Source organism: Saccopteryx bilineata, chromosome 2 (genome assembly GCF_036850765.1).
Source record: "Saccopteryx bilineata isolate mSacBil1 chromosome 2, mSacBil1_pri_phased_curated, whole genome shotgun sequence".
Classification (NCBI taxonomy): Eukaryota; Metazoa; Chordata; class Mammalia; order Chiroptera; family Emballonuridae; genus Saccopteryx; species Saccopteryx bilineata.
The window spans coordinates 32,773,737-32,790,761 of record NC_089491.1 but is presented as its reverse complement, the minus strand read 5'-3'; the positions used below and the strand labels follow the sequence as shown (position 1 = coordinate 32,790,761).

At 47.0% G+C, this 17,025-nt stretch overlaps 1 protein-coding gene across 4 annotated transcripts in view; it reads left to right on the top strand.

The window, feature by feature from the left end:
* Positions 1-17,025, top strand: part of INVS (inversin) — a 136,243-nt gene that overhangs the window by 105,784 nt on the left and 13,434 nt on the right. For all 4 annotated transcript variants that reach the window (XM_066256643.1, XM_066256645.1, XM_066256646.1 and 1 more), the window contains exon 13: positions 14,351-14,637. In XM_066256643.1, the coding sequence (XP_066112740.1) occupies positions 14,351-14,637 (287 nt within the window). The remainder of the gene's footprint in view (positions 1-14,350; positions 14,638-17,025) is intronic.

The window sequence follows — 17,025 nt, the reverse complement described above, 5'->3', positions numbered from 1 at the left end:
GGGATGGGAGAGAATCTGCAATAGCTCTGATCCCTGTATCCTGTACCCATGTCACCTTCCCCCAACTGCTCACCGCGCCTTCAGGGCACAGAGGCTAAATGAAGGCTGAGGGCTAGTCTCTGCATGGTGGCCGTTTCTCTCCGTGTGTCCTGATCGTCACCCAGGGACACACCATTGCCACACCCACCCACGGGAAGGACTGGAGGGCGGCCGTGCTGCCCACAGTGAGCTACAAAGAGAAAACCAGTCTTCTTGCCTCTCCTGCTTTTCCAAAGAAACTTCCACCAGTATCGAGCCTACTTGTAGACTGGTCTAGTTTTGATTTGATTAAAACAACTAACTTGTATAAATTACTTGCTTTCCCCCACCTATTCCTTAACAAATATATACTAAATAATGTAACTTATTCAAGAAACATTGATTGAATCCTTACTATACATACAAAACTCTTAGCTAGAGCCTACAGAGAAAATAGTAACTAAAAGGAAAATATTTGCTTCAAGGACCTCACACTCTTGGATAATGATACAAAATGTGCAGAATAGTCGTATGTGCCTACTATACATTGGGATTATACAGTGATTGATTTTGGACTATGCTTTGGTTTGCCTTTTCTTTGATACCTGTGTTGGGTATTTTAAACAGCAGGAGAATGTGTCCTTAGCAGGTATAGAGGTCAAGACTTCTGACAAGATGCAGACAGCAGGCAGACTTCTAGGGATAACTCCTGAGCTGCATCTTGATTGTTTCCAAACCTTGGGTCATTCCAACTCTTAATTCCTTCCATATCTTGCCCACAAGGGGGAAGCATAAGTGTAATAAATAGCAATTAAAAGTAATAATAAAAGGCAGGATAAACCATGTTAGCAGGAAGTTAAGTACCACTGTGAACTGGAATGCTAACCATACTGTCAGCCTCTGCCAGACAAGATCGACAGAAACATTATGTTCTGTGACTCTGAAGCTACCAAAGTAGGTGGCATTATTTTGCATTGTTCTCTTAAGGAAGCTCTCTTTTCTTCACTTTTGCCAAAGAATCCAGTATTAACCTAAAGCAGCAGAAAATACATATTTATTATACAATACATTTTTAAATAAAATATGTATTTCCGATGGCTTTAGGCGACCCCTGTGTTTTGGTCGTTCGACCCCCGCCGCGGTCGTGACCCACAGGTTGAGAACCGCTGACCTAAAGCCTCCACATGCCTCTTTTACAGCCTTAGTATCACAGTTCTTAGTATTACATGCGAGTGACTCTAAGTAGGCCATTCATGTGACAAACTGTCCTGAGCTGCAAGTAAATATTCTTTTCAGGGCATGAAATGTTGTATTTGTTGGCCTGACCTGTGGTGGCGCAGTGGATAAAGCGTCGACCTGGAAATGCTGAGGTCGCAGGTTCGAAACCCTGGTCTTGCCTGGTCAAGGCACATATGGGAGTTGATGCTTTCTGCTCCTCCCCCCTTCTCTCTCTCTGTCTCTCTCTCCTCTCTCTCCTCTCTCTCCCTCTCTGTCTCTCTCTCCTCTCTAAAATTAAATGAATTTTTAAAAAAAATTAAAAAAAAAAAAAAGAAATGTTGTATTTGCTTCTACTGGTGTTTCTATAAAGTCCAGTTTAATGTGTGAAATCTATTTTCAGAATTTGAAGTCATATCTACCTGAATATGAGGTGTGACTCTACAAAGACAATGTGACTGACTGTGTGTCTCCAAAAAAGGAGCATCTTAATACAGATACATTTAACTTTGTTCTTGGAGAGAGGGGACCCTGGGGTTCTCCTTTCCTCCAAACTCCCTTTCCAGCAGAATAGAATGGTTGTGATAGAGTGTAAAAAAGTCCTGGGTTCAAATCCAGCCTCTGGTGTTTACTTGCAATGAATTAACAACATTTCTCTGTGGGCCGCAGCTTCTTCATCTATAAATCATGACAGATTAGGCTAGTTGATTTCTAGACCTCTGCTGTTCTGTGGATCACCGTCTTCATTGCCAGTGATCTCCGCCTCCTCTTCCCTTCCTTTGCCTGTGGTGCCGCCTGGGCCAGGAGCTCTTTCAGTGGAGAGCTGGGAGCTAACAATACCTTTGTCAGAAGACCTTCTGTGCAGAGGGAGGAACTTAAAACAATGATGTGTAAATTCAGTACACAATGGCTGATGGCATTTTCCCCAGCATGGCCTTCTGTGACTCCCAGCCCAGAGGGCTTGAACCACAGGACTTAGGGAACAGCTCGTTTCCCCGCCCACACCCTTTACCCTTTCACTTATTACTGGGATTAGTTTCACTCTGTGGAAGATAGGACCTCTTTGTTTTTTTGTTTTTTTTTAAGATAATGTTTTGGGGAGTTTTTTTTGGGGGGGGGGTTGTGGCAGAGACAGAGAGAGTCAGAGAGAGAGACAGATAGGGACAGACAGACAGGAAGGAAGAGAGATGAGAAACATCAATTTGTTGTAGCACCTTAGTTGTTCACTGATTGCTTTCTCATATGTGCCTTGACCAGGGGGCTACAGCAGACCGAGTAACCCCTTGCTTGAGCCAGCGACCTTGGGTCCAAGCTGGTGATCCTTGCTCAAACCCGATGAGCCCACGCTCAAACTGGTGACCTCGGGGTCTCGAACCCGGGTCCTCTGCGTCCCAGTCTGACGCTCTATCCACTGTGCCACCAGCTAGTCAGGCAGGGCCTCTTTGTTCTTAATTCTTAGTTTCTGAAGTTCATTTTTAAAAATCCTTTGAGGCCCTGGCCGGTTGGCTCAGCGGTAGAGCGTCGGCCTGGCGTGCGGGGGACCCGGGTTCGATTCCCGGCCAGGGCACATAGGAGAAGCGCCCATTTGCTTCTCCACCCCCCTCCCCCTCCTTCCTCTCTGTCTCTTTCTTCCCCTCCCGCAGCCAAGGCTCCATTGGAGCAAAGATGGCCTGGGCGCTGGGGATGGCTCCATGGCCTCTGCCCCAGGCGCTAGAGTGGCTCTGGTCGCGGCAGAGCGATGCCCCGGAGGGGCAGAGCATCGCCCCCTAGTGGGCAGAGCATCGCCCCTGGTGGGCGTGCCGGGTGGATCCCGGTCGGGCGCATGCGGGAGTCTGTCTGACTGTCTCTCCCAGTTTCCAGCTTCAGAAAAATACAAAAAATACAAAAAAAAAAAAATCCTTTGAAATGGGAGCTGTGCTTATTGTGATAATATATACTGTTTACAAAAATTAGGGGTCAGGGAACGTGCAGATACTCCAGTACTTTCAGTCTTTTGTATAGAGCATTTTCACCAATGAAATAAAAGTTGGTTTTGCATCTCATTTGCATAAACAAATAACTTTCTTTGACTCGTCGTTTGCTTTACTAATGTTCTTGTTTAATAAAAATAATCAAATGCTCTTTTATCGCTTCATATTCATTTTGAAATATCCCCTAATTTTTGTGAGCAGTATATGTGAAATTGCCAAAACTGAGAAATTATAATCTCCTTTACCTTTTATAGCTCACAGTCTTTCCTTTATTGGGTGTCATTACCAGAAATAAACAAGTTTTTTATACTTAGACAGTCATTGTAGCATAGAACTCTGAGAGATATTTCAATGGAAAACAAACTGATTTAATTTGTTTTAAGATTATTTGTCAAGAATTATTTTCTTAAAGGATGAGTCACTGTTTACTATTGTATTTCGATTTTATTTTAAGGAACAGAAATCAGAATGTTCAGTTGGGTCTGTGCCGCTGCGGCCTCACTGGCCCAGGCGGCCGGCGCAGCGCCTCAGTGCACCCTTCCCAGGTCACGTGGGAGAAGTCACCCTCCTTACCGTAGGATGTGAAAGGACCTTTTCTATTTTTTTTTAAGTTAAAGTGATTTCTAATTTCCCAATAGAGAAATGTGGAGAGAAATTTTAGTCATATTTTCCAAGGCACGTTTTTTAGAAAATAGTATTTAAGGAATACTTATAATCCATTCAGAAGCACTTTATAACTCGTATTGCACCTCCTATGCTGCTGCCAGAATGAACATGACTGTCATTTACCTGCTGAAGGACACGGCTGAATGCACAGTAGGTTAGGAAGGTACTGATGGTGACACACTTCTTCCCTGAAGCTCCCTCTTTGCCGGTTTTTATTTCCCCTCTAATCCCAGCTCTCCTCTAACTCTCCCGCTCTTCCTCTCACTTCTTTTTAATTACATCATTGTCACACCGAGGTCGGCTCTGTAGGCTCACTTCTTAGACTTCTACTCCTGCTGTACTTTTTTAAATTGGAAATGTATCTACTTTAAAAACTTAAATTATTTCATCTCTGTAGATAACCCCTTAATCTGTCTCACATCTCGGCCTCCTGGAATTCTAATCCCAACTCATCAATTGCCTGCTGGGCATTTCCACCTCACTGTCCTTTGTCACCTGCGGACACTTCAGCTCACTGGGCATTTCCATGTGCATGTCCTGTTGTCACCGTCACATCAGAGTCACTGTGTGAGACCTGCAGCCTCTTGTCTCACCTGATTTCCCTGCTCGTGCTGCCACCACTGGTTCTGTCCATTCCTCTTCTGAAATATACTACTATGTCTGTTGGGCAGATAAAACATATTATGCTCACTTTGTTAAAGATGGCGCTGCCCACATGGTAGCCCGTTGCTCAGGTGATATTAATGTGTGTTGGGTGCGGGCTGTGGGCAGGCAGGATCCTTGTAGCCTGGGGCTTTGTTTTAGGACTAAGCCTTTCCCACCCTTTTTGATGTGGGGTGGACTTTGTATCAGAGACTTCCCTATTTTGTATATTGGATTAAAGGTTTTGATTTCTGCACTATAAAGTGGGGCAGACCAGGAGCTTGCTCTCTCTCAGTTCCTGAGATTAGCATTAGAGGAGAGAGCAGGTTGGAGAGCAGAGAGAGGCCACATGGAGGAGGCCAGGAGAAGCAGCCAAGATGGCAGAGTGTTGAAGGAGAAGTTTGTGCAGAGTTTGTGCAGAGAGAAGGAGATGGGGAACAGAGGAGAATGAGGCTAGTGAGCTAGAAACCTTTGATTCTAGGAAACTCGGATAAATCAGTAGCTTTGTGAGCGCTGAATGAGTGGGTTTTGGAGCCCAGTGTGTGTTTTTACTCGCCCACCGGGTGCAAGCTAGGATTTAAGATGATGGCCCATCAGCTTTTGGCTCTGTTGTTTCATTACCAACTATCCAAATCCAATGCGAACCTGCATGGGCCAGGTGGCTGTGATGGGTGGCAGCCACGGCCACTGGCCTTACAATGTCCTTTTGCTTTCATGCTCTGTCCCATTACTCTGTACAAGCCATTATTCTGGACTACCAGCCACAGTGCTGTGTGAGACCCGTCAATGTTTTACTTCCACTCATGTTCCCAGGTCTCTTCTCTCCATTGCTGCCACCCTCCCACACCCTGACAGCGAGGTCTCAGCTGTCCTGAGCCTTCCTCACCTCCTGTCCTGCCACTTTCTTTACTTACGTCACCCTCTAGGAGACAGGGCTCCTTTCTGGCTGCTATGTGAGGTTGAGTGTGCTCCTCAGAGTTACATTATTAAGTCCAGTTTGGGTCACCCCATCCAAACGCTTGTGATGCTGAAGTCCCTTCTACAGGAGCTTGTTCTGTGCCCTCCGAAAGCCAGGTGACAAGGGATTCTCTGCCTCTCATGCAGTACCTTTCTTAGTGGACAGTTCTGTCTGGCAGAAGCTCTTGTCTACCTTTTGGTTTTGAGCTAAAGAGAAATGTCTAAAGCTGCTCTGTAACCAACCTTCAGGTTTAAAGAAGTGCCCACGACAGTCGCCCGCTGCGCCTGACCCTGGCTCCCGTGCGCCTGCTCTCCGCACACCTTCACCGTGCCCACGCTTTTCTTCCAGGCTGACCCGGGGGCCTGATCCTGTGCCCGTACTGGGCTGTGGCCTGACCCACGGCAGTCACGTGCACAGTGCCACCTCATGCCATTCCACTTCTCCGAGCCTCGGTTTCCCAGCAGTGCAACCAAAGACACCTCCCTCCAGGACAGGCTGTGGGGCTCCGTGATGCCCTGAAACTGGCCGCAGCATTGCATGTGTCACAAGCACGTGTGGGTTTGGGGGGAGAGTCTGCACATTTTTATCATATTCTCAAAGAGGGTCCATGAGTCACAGAGAGATTTTTCAAAATTGTACCAAATGATGTCTGAGGTCCATCCCAGCTCTAACATTCTATAAGTCAGAGGTTCGAAAACACATGACATTTTCTTCTTCCCCCGAGAGGTAGTCAAAGACCAGATATTACTAGGCCTGTTGTTCTGCAACAATGAAGAGATAGTCTCTGACAGGTCCCCTCCGTGCGGTGCAATGCCGGCAGAAAAGGTTAGGATGGAACCTTTCTGTCTGACGAGGTGCTCAGCCCTCTCTCATTGAAACTGTTCCAGCAGAAATGGAATTATCCTCTCTCCAGGATAATATGTGAGGACTTTTTACAGTTACATAAAGAGCTGGTCTCGAAGACCTCTTCTGAGTCGAAGACTCTGTGAGACGTGGTTGCGCGTCTTTGCTCATGCTCCTCCCTCTGCCTGAAACAACCTCTCATTTCCCTCCTTTCTCATTTTGACCCTCTGTGGAGCTATTTTTTCCCTCTTCCTGTTTAATTAGTCTCCCGTATCCCCCCAGAGCTCTGTGTGGACACCTCTTGTTCAGCCCTCATCGTGGCCACACCCACACTCTGCAGGGGTGTGTGGGTCTGATTCCTCCCCAGAGTGTCAGTCCCTTGAGAGCAGGGACTGTGTTCTATAGCTCCGTATTTCCAGTGCTCAGAGGACCTGGTATGTAATAAGCATTGATAATAAGTGTTCAACAACTGCCTGCACATGGGTCTCAGGCCTTACACTAGTCATTCATCTTTCCAGGCCTCAGCTCTCCCCTCCGCCGAATGGGAGGGGTGGGCAGATCCTCCCTTGGTCTCCTTCAGCTCTAGCACGGTGGATCTCTGTAAGTGTGCGACTTCAACTGTGTGCCTGACTCCGGCAGCAAGCACATTTATGCAGCACTTATCCCACAGTGCTTGCTAGCGCTTATATATTTATTCATTTGGTTTTCCAGCTCCCTCCATATTTATCATGAGCAGATTGCCATTTGGCAGGTTTATTATCTTAAAAAGGAACATAAGACCAAAGGGGTTTACCACTGCATATGCTTGAACATTAGACCCCACTGTGAGGCTTCAACTGAGTTGTATTTGCCCAGTTTTGACAAGAATGAATTCATTCTGTCAGATACTATGTTCCCTGAATACTCAGGTTTCCATTGCCATGAGTCGAGGACCCAAGAGAGCTTTCAGAGATATGATTAAATGGCTTCATGGAACAGGGAGTTGTGTGGTTTCAACAAGGAGCATTTTCTAAAAATATCGTTATGCCCTGTGTTCTCGGGCAACACCCTGATTTCTTCACTTCTAACCAGATCTAGTCACAGGGAAGCTTGTCTTAATAGCCTTACCTTGCTCTGGCCAGTTGGCTCAGCGGTAGAGCATCGGCTCAGCATGTGGAATTCCCAGGTTCGATTCCCAGTCAGGGCACACAGGAGAAATGCCCATCTGCTTCTCCACCCTTCCCCCTCTCCTTCCTCTCTGTTTCTCTCTTCCCCTCCCGCAGCCAAGGCTCCACTGAAGCAAAGTTGGCCCGGGCACTGAAGATGACTCCATGGCCTCTGCCTCAGGCACTAGAATGGCTCCAGTTGAAACAGAGCAACAGCCCAGATAGGCAGAGCATCGCCCCCTGGTGGGCATGCAGGGTGGATCCTGGTACGGTGCATGCAGGAGTCTGTCTCTCTGCCTCCCTGCTTCTCACTTCAGAAAAATACACACACACACACACACACACAAAAAGATAGCCTTACCTCTACATAAAGGTAAGAATGATTAATTATATATTGCTTTCCAGCTTACAAAATTCTTATACATTAATTCACTAAATCCATACAATAACCAAATAAAGTAGACAGGGCAAGTATCCTGGATCTCATTTTATAGATGGGAAAAGCACAGACAGAGGTTAGCTTGCTAGGCGTCCCACAGCCTCTTAAGGGAGAGAGGTGGCACTTGAATGTCAGTTCCACCCTCAGCCAGGGTTCCCACCACTGTTGGTTCAGGGGACTCACTCGACCAGCCATGCTTATATGGGGGCTCTCTCCCGATCCTAGCACCTGTCTGATGGGCCCGCAAGGAGCAGCAGCTCTGGCATCTTTTCTCTGACTTGTACCCATAAGTGTAACTGCCGGTGGCAGAACCAGGCCCCCACCTCACCTTTGCTCCTCACCCGCTGTTTATTCACTTGTGCCAGTGTTGTTTCCAGTGATTAGGAGAGTGGTGTGAAGTTGCCATCATCAATTCAGCAACATAATTCAAAAAAATCTTTCTGTCACTCATAGCTAACATAGCAGAACACACCAATATTCTCCTAATTCCTTAGTTCTTAAGACAGTTCAGAAAATCAGTTGGCTCCAAGCCTCCACCAGGACAATGAATAAGAACGGCATTAGGGCAGAGCCAGATTAAATTGGTACAAGACACACTAACCAGATCTTCCTTCTCCGTGGCAACCAATCCGATCCCACCTCCCAGCCTTCTCTTAGGTCCTGTATTCATGGAAACTTAAATACTCATTGAATGAGAAAAAGCCTGCCTCTTTCTGCAGTGTCTGACATAATTAATTTCTTCTGTCAAAACACTCTATGGCAGCCATATAGTGGGGTGGTAAAAATGTCCACTTCTGGGACTCAAACTGTCCAGGCCCAGAGGCAGGTCTGCACCATGTCGTGCAGTCATCTGGTGCTGAGACACTGAAGCCACCGGACATTCGAGTCGTTTTGGTTACTGCCCCTGATCTGGTTCTCTGCACATCACGCAATCTTTTGATTCCTTAAGTTCTTATTGGCTTTTTTTCCCCTTGCGGTTGTCATCTGGGCTGCTAATTTGTAGAAAGCTCCATCCTTGGGTCTTAGATCTGGTCTGGGGTGTGGGGCTTCCGGGGTCCGTCTCCGCTCCACAGCAGCCCTGCAGTGACTTGCAGCAGCAGGGTGTCCTTGAAATCCCTTCGCCGGATGAAACAGCTCCCGCCCCTTCAGCCTGTGGTCTGGAGACCCTCTTACCTGAGGTGCACAGGACCCAACGCAGGCGTTAGCCAAGCTCTGGTCCCCGCTGACGTTCTCACCTGATTGTACTGTGAGTCTCTAGAAAAGACGGCACAAACCAGACTAATGGGCAGCCTATCAAAAGCTGTTGTCTGGCCATTTTCCCTTAAGATAATAGAAAAACAGGAGAGGAAAATGTGGGACTGTTTTATATATTAATATTCTGCCTTGTTAATAAATTCCCTGCTAAAATGTTACTTGCTTTGTCATGGAGAGGACCCTTTTTTCCTCTTTAAATTTTCATATAAACTAGAATAATATTGGTCCTTTTTCTGGTATTTGTTTCCTAAACTTGACAAAAATAGGTCAAGTTTATAGCATAGCCCACCATGAAGATTAAAGATCGTTGGTATTCGATAATAAATTATTTGGGGGGAAAAAACCACTTAAATTTCAGGACAGTTCTTTTCTTTTTATTGATTTAGAGAGAGGGGAAGGGAGAGAGAAACACTGATGTGTTGTTGCACTTATTTGTACATTTATTTTGTTGATTCTTGTATGTGCCCTGAGCATGGAACAAACTCGCAACCTTGGTGCATCGGGACAGTACTCCAACCAGCAGATCTACCTGGCCAGGGCCCAGGACCATCAGGACCAGTGGCCACACTGGAAGCAACGTTACTTTGACGTGATATTTCTTCATATGACCCAATTCATTTTTTTAGATGGAAGAAGATTGAGTGAAATTTTAAAAAACAATTTTGTCACTGAGATGAGTTTTACAGGGAGAAGCAAAGCAACTGAGTTCTGTCTCAGCTCTGCGGGCAGGTCACTTTCCTCTCTGCCTCAGTTTTCTTATCTACCAAATAAGAGTGTCACCCTCAGTGATCCGAGGTTTTGAGCAGTGCACTCTCAGGAATGGCATCGTGTGTGTGTGTGTGTGTTGGTGTGTGTGTGTGTTGGTGTGGTGGTGCTTTTGTTTTAGGTAGCAGTATAGATAACACAGAATGTAGGTTATGCGTAATTACACAGTTTTAATTCCACCCCTTGGCCCCAGTGATCACCATTTTCACATCAAGAATCACAGCTCTGGAGCTCTGCACAACTACAGGCTGTGTGCCAGCCAGCTGGAAGGTTTTTAAATTTTTTTAGTGCTCATTTAAAAAATAATAGTAATATACTTTTGTTCATAAGCTGGGGGTCAAGTGATATATTCCAATGATTATAGTCTTTCTCCCAAATCTGTTTATGTAGTTCTTCCAAAATGAAACCACCACCCCCTCCAACGCTCCCCGTTCAAGAAGTCTTCAGAAAGCAGAGCCCCTTGCTTTCTGCACATCCAGATCGCTCTATGAAGCTGGGCCCCTGTTTGTCCTGGGCCTTTGTCGCAGGCCCAGAAAGGTCTGCAGTGACAGGTTTGCCCAGGGCTGACTGTACAGACTTCCTGGCAATGAAAAAGAAAGCTGTTTGGCTTCCAAAAGAAAGAGAAATGACTGCTTGTAAAATGAAGTCTCATTTACCTCCTGTCAGCCCCTCTTAGTGGCAGTGAGGTCCAAGCCAGACAGCCGCGTGGCAGTGTCTGTCTGAAGAACAGTGTTCTCTTGGAGCAGTTCTTGCCGTCCGTGCAGCTCTCGCTGTCCATGCAGCGCCCGCCGTCTGTGCAGAGTCCTCGCCATCCGTCCGTGCAGGTGAAAGGAGCAGCACCCTCTCTCTGCCTGTCAGGAATGGGGCTGTTAGGTCAGTCAGCAGCACTACACCCACCCAGGGGCTTCCGCCTGCTGAAAAGCAGCCTTCTCCCTGACAGATCTCCCTGGAACGGCACCTGCGAGCATTCGTGTGGTCTCAGGCACGCTGATGACAGCTGTCCAGCTCGCCCATCAGTCGCATGCAGCACACTGAAGTGTCAGCAGTTGGCAAAGCACATGACGAAACCAGAGTCCAATAAAAACATTAGCACCAGGCAGGTGTTAGCATGACCCATCTGGCCACTTTCTCTGGGAAAGGACTCAATTGGGAAACTATTAGAGAAGCAAGCTTGGACCCCAGACCAGGGGCTTCGCCACAGGAAGAAGGACCTTCAGAAGGGAAAGTGTGGTTGACAAGGCTATAGATCAAAGATCCAGATAGCGATCATCTGGGTCTTCCCTGACCCTTGAGATCTGACTAAGCTTGGCTTCAAATTCCAGTCTGTGGAAATCCGAATTCTATGACTTGTTGGGCTCCGTCTCTGGTGTCTTAGCTCTGCAGTTTATCAGGGTGCTTCTGAAAAGGCCTGTGTGAGCATGGCAGGCCTTACAAAAAGCTGGTGCCATTGAGGAGAATCACATTTCCTGTCCACAGAGGTATAGTTTACAGCAGGGGTCCCCAAACTACGGCCCCGCGGGCCACATGCGGCCCCCTGAGGCCATTTATCCGGCCCCTGCCGCACTTCTGGAAGGGGCACCTCTTTCATTGGTGGTCAGTGAGAGGAGCATAGTTCCCATTTAAATACTGGTCAGTTTGTTGATTTAAATTTACTTGTTCTTTATTTTAAATATTGTATTTGTTCCCGTTTTGTTTTTTTTACTTTAAAATAAGATATGTGCAGTGTGCATAGGGATTTGTTCATAGTTTTTTTTATAGTCCGGCCCTCCAATGGTCTGAGGGACAGTGAACTGGCCCCCTGTGTAAAAAGTTTGGGGACCCCTGGTTTACAGATTATACAAGACTTTCTGTTCTCTTAGCTTTATGCTCAGGGTGTGGTCAGAGGGTTCGGGGTGCTTGTTAGAAATGCAGAGGCTGGAGCCCCACCCCAGGTCTCCTAAATCAGATATCTAGATTTTGGCAAGATATCAGGAGATTAAGTTCATTACAGTGTGAGGAGCACAGATCTTAAGTCCTTTTCTGCCACCTCCCCGTGGGTGGAGTCCCTGTCCTGGCCCCAGCCCTTTTCTCTTTCCTCCTCCCTCTCTCTCACTTGCTCTCACCTCCTCCCTCCCCGGCAGGAGCTCAGACACATTCTGTGTCATGACAGAGCAGCTCTCTGCTGTGGAGCTCCGAGCCGGTCACCATGGAGACCCTGAAGGTCTCACCCTGGCCAGGTCTCAGTCCTGACCCCAGCTTTTAAAAAGTATTTATATTTGTCCAAACAAGGGCCCCTTCAGAGAGACATCCTGATACCAGCTACTTCAATAAAAGAAATACCTCCCTCTCATAACAAAAGAGATCCCAGATTTTATAAAGATACCTGGTTTCCAAACAGACCCCTACATCAATTCAGGATTACAAGCTATCATGTAAGTGTTAGACCTGGGGGAACTGAGTCTTCGACAGGAAAACGACTCGTGCGAGTTCATTTTGTGGTTCTTGGCAGAGACAGGACCAGGAAAGGTCTTCTGCTTCCCAGGGCAGGCTTCTCCCCACTACACCCCTTGTCGTTCTGCTTCTGACTGACCCCTTCAGTGGCTCCCAGATCCTCTTCCTGCAGCAACTGAATATCTGGGCAGCAAATGTCCATCAGATGCCCCCTGTGAATAGAGGATCCGTTGAAAGATCAGAAGAGGCCAAACAGGCCCAGTTTTTCCAAACCAGCCGCCTTTTCCCAAACTGCCCCGTCTGACTGAAATCCTCCTCCATTCCCACCTGTCTGCCTGGCAAACTCCTTCTACCTTCCTTAAGAACCCACACCTGGGACTGTCTTCGGATTCCTCCAGACAGCATTAGTCACTGCTTCTCTGCACAGCCCACTGTTACACTGTTTCTCCACTGATGATAGCTTTGCTTTCCTAGCAGTTCCCGCTGGCGAAGGCCCCTCAGGGAGGGCTGGACTCGGGGCTCGTTCTTGTGTCATCGGCACCCTGTGCGGGAGAGGCTCAGAAGGCAGTTTTCCTCATCCTTCCTTTCCCTCGGAAATCCCTACGTATTAACGGTGTTGGTCAAACAGACAAATCCTGCTCTGAACCCAGCCTTTTATCTTCGAGCACCTCGCCCCTGTCTGGACCTGAGCTGCCTCAGGCCCTCTGCCTCCCACTGCTGCTTCTTTCTAGACCTGGTCTCCCTGGCCAGCCCTTCCATTCTGTTGCTGTCCCAAGGTTCCAACTTAGCCACCAGCTGCTAGTACATGACTTTTTTTTGGAGACTATTTTATTTCTTTTCATTATTATTAAATTTGAGGTAACATAAATTTCTGTTGTATGTTTTAGTTCGATGTCTGCGTACTGTGTTGCATGCTCACCACCAAAGTTTTGTTTCCTTCTGTTAACACATATTTGACCCTCTTTGTGATTGAAGAAAACAGATATTTAAAAGTGAAATATGGCCTGACCAGGCACTGGCGCAGTGGATAGAGCATCGGACTGGGATGCCAAAGACCCAGGTTCGAGACCCCCGAGGTTGCCAGTTTGAGCGCAGGCTCATGTGGTTTGAGCAAAAAGCTCACCAGCTTGGACCCAAGGTCACTGGCTCGAGCAAGGGGTTACTCAGTCTGCTGAAGGCCCGCGGTCAAGGCACATATGAGAAAGCAATCGATGAACAACTAAGGTGTCGCAACAAAAAACTGATGATTGATGCTTCTCATCTCTCCGTTCCTGTCTGTCTGTCCCTGTCTATCCCTCTCTCTGACTCTCTCTCTCTCTGTCTCTGTAAATAAATAAATAAATAAATAAATAAATAAATAAATAAAGGAAACATTAAAAAATAAATAAATAAAATTTAAAAAATAAAATAAAAGTGAACATATGTAAAAACAAACCACTAAGCTTCTGGACATTGGTCTCAGAGGTGTTTTTGTGACTCTGACTGCAAAGACTTGTTGAAAGTGACCCTGCCTTCTGGACCTCATCTGCAAAAAGAGTAGGTTTGACTCATCAGCCAGAGCTCTCCACGGCAGGGTTGCAACTCACAGTTGTTCTAATCAGTTGTGAGGTGCTTTGTAATGTTTTTGTATAATCATTAAAGTCTGCCAGTGGTTTTTTTCATAGAGAAAAGTAAAGGTTGTCCTTCTGTCATTCTCAGTTGTGTTCTGCTGTGCTCCCTGGAACAGGAGGAAAGGCTTGGGGACACACACCTTGGGATTGTTATTTGTCACGTCAAGTTCCCTGCTCATTTGTCGTGTGTGTCGCCACAGGCTGACCTGTAAGATTCTTTTTATCTCCATCATCCTATGAACTATAAAGTTCAGAGAAAAGACTGCTCTCAGAAATGTGAATCTCCAAATCCCTCCTGTGATTTGGTAGCTCTTAAAACTTAAATCTCACTTGGGAACACTTGAGTGGGTAACACTCTTTTAATTTTTTCCTCTTCCTCCTTGCCTTTGTTTCAGGAAGCGAGAGGAAGAAAACAAGCGAAGAGAGGCAGAACAGCAGAAGGGAAGGCTGAGTCCAGACTCGGGCAGGCCCCAAGCCTCTCCCTGTGGGCCCAGCACCCAGGCTGAGCCCCCCAGGCAGAGCACTGGCCCCAGCAAACAGCCTCCCACCGGCAGCGCGGCCCAGGGCCCTGAGCAGAGGCCCTGCAGCAGGACTCCGGGCAGAGGGTCTCCAAGCAGAGCCCCCCAGAAGGAGCAGCATCTTTCTCCAGACTTGCAGGGAACAGACCCCAGAAAGCCAAACGGTAGGTGTATTGCCTTTGCTACCGACGCCGACCCATGGACTGTGGGCCCTTCCACTGGTGGGTAGACCATTTACATTTAGGTAATGATGTCAGCGCTTAAGTCTGCCACATTATTGTTTATTTTCTATTTACTTCCTCTGGTTCTCTTTCCTGTTTCTCTTTCTTTGCTTCCTGTGGGTTACTCAAACATCCTTTAGGATTCCAATGTGATTGATTTATCATGTTTTTGAGTATATCTCTCTAGTTCTTGTAATGGTTGCGCCCGAGTATCACAATATATATAAGTGACTTATAATGGTCTACTAGTATCAGCATCTGACCATTTGAGTGAAATATGGAAACCTCACTTCCATTTATGTACCTTTACCTTCCCCACTTTTAAATATCTTCGCTGGGTAAGTGTTTTTATAATTTTTGTTTCAGTCATCAAATATCATTTACAAAACTCATGAGGAGAAGGATAGTCTATTTTATGTATCTATTTTTTGTTGGCGTTTGTCTCTCTGGTGTTCCAAATTCCGTTTCTTATCATTTCCTTTCTGTTTGAAGAACCTTCTTTAGCTAATTTAAAGGTGGGTCTGCTAGCAACAGATTCTTTTTTTTAATTTAATTTTATTATTATTATTATTATTTTTCTGAAGCTGGAAACGGGGAGAGACAGACTCCCGCATGTGCCCGACCGGGATCCACCTGGCACGCCCACCAGGGGCGACGCTCTGCCCACCAGGGGGCGATGCTCTGCCCCTCTGGGGCGTCGCTCTGCCGCAACCAGAGCCACTCTAGCACCTGGGGCAGAGGCCAAGGAGCCATCCCCAGCGCCCGGGCCATCTTTGCTCCAATGGAGCCTTGGTTGCGGGAGGGGAAGAGAGAGAGAGAGAGGAAGGGGGGGTGGAGAAGCAAATGGGCGCTTCTCCTGTGTGCCCTGGCCGGGAATCGTACCCGGGTCCCCCGCACGCCAGGCCGATGCTCTACCGCTGAGCCAACCGGCCAGGGCCGCAACAGATTCTTTGATTTTGCCTGTGCCTGAGAATGTTTCTATTTTGTCATGAGGGATTGTTAAACCAGATTCAGACATCACGGCCGGCAGTTCCCGGAGGCAGTTCCCATAGCACTTGGAAAAAACTGCCACTTCCTTCTGCCTCCCATGGTTTCAGAGGAGAAACTGGCTGTCATTCAAACTGGTGTTCCTCCCCGATGGTCCTGGGTGACGTGTCATTTCTCTCTGGCTGCTTTCAAGATTTTTTCTTTATCTTTTTCAAGAGTTTGCTATGCCGTGTCTTGAAACGGGTTTGTGGAGTTGATCCCGTTTGGAGTTTGCTTAGTGTGTTGTGGTGCGCAAGGTCCAGCCTAGGTTCGGGAGTTTGCCTGAACTCAGTAATTCAGGAGAAGACTCACAAGATTCAGCATGTTGTCCTCATGGCTGTGGGTTATTGTAACAAGAGGACACAAAGTGAAATCAGCAAAGAGAAAAAGGCGTGTGGACTGAAGTTGGGAGCAAACGAGGTGCAAACGTCCCAGAGTTCTCCAAGAGTTCTCTCCTAGTGGTCACACAGGACACAATTCTTCCAGCAACAAATGGTAACAACCAGTCAGACAACATTTTTCCACAAGGAAAGCAACCTAAACCTTTGACTCTAAAATTCTTATCAAAGCTCAGTCATGTAGGTACCCCCTGTTTAGCATGTGCTTAATCTCCAGCCTCCCAGAAGGAAAGCGGATATTCAATATAAACTACTGTATGGTTTGTGTACAAAGCAATGTAAGCACATTGAGCCATTGTTATCAGTTAGGGAATGGTGACAATCCTCCAGAACTCTAAGTGCAAATGCCAACAAAATGAAAAAGACAAACACTGTCTCAGTGTTATTATGAAAATAGGTCTGACCTTGTGGACCCCCAGAAAGGGTCTCTGGAATCTCACGGCCACCTAACTCAGGGCTTGGACAATTCAGTCTGTCTCTCTAAAACTGCAATTTTCTTAGCTATAAAATGGGGGTATGTTCGCCTGACCAGGCGGTGGCACAGTGGATAGAGTGTCAGACTGGGACATGGAGGACCCAGGTTTGAAACCTTAAGGTGGCCGGCTTGAATGCAGGCTTATCCGGCTTGAGCGCAGGGTTGCTGACTTGACCCCAGGTTCACTGGGTTGAGTAAGGAGTCACTCACACTGCTGTAGCCCCCTAGTCAAGCCACATAGGAAAATGCAATCAGTGAACAACTAAGGTGCCGCAATGAAGAATTGATGCTTCTCATCTTTCCCTTCCTATCTGTCTGTCCCTATCTGTCCCTCTGACTCTATCTCTGCTTAAAAAAAGGGGGGGGAGGTATACTCTCCACCCTACAGGGTAATTATGAATGGAAATAAAAAAGGTAGAGCACTGGTTATAG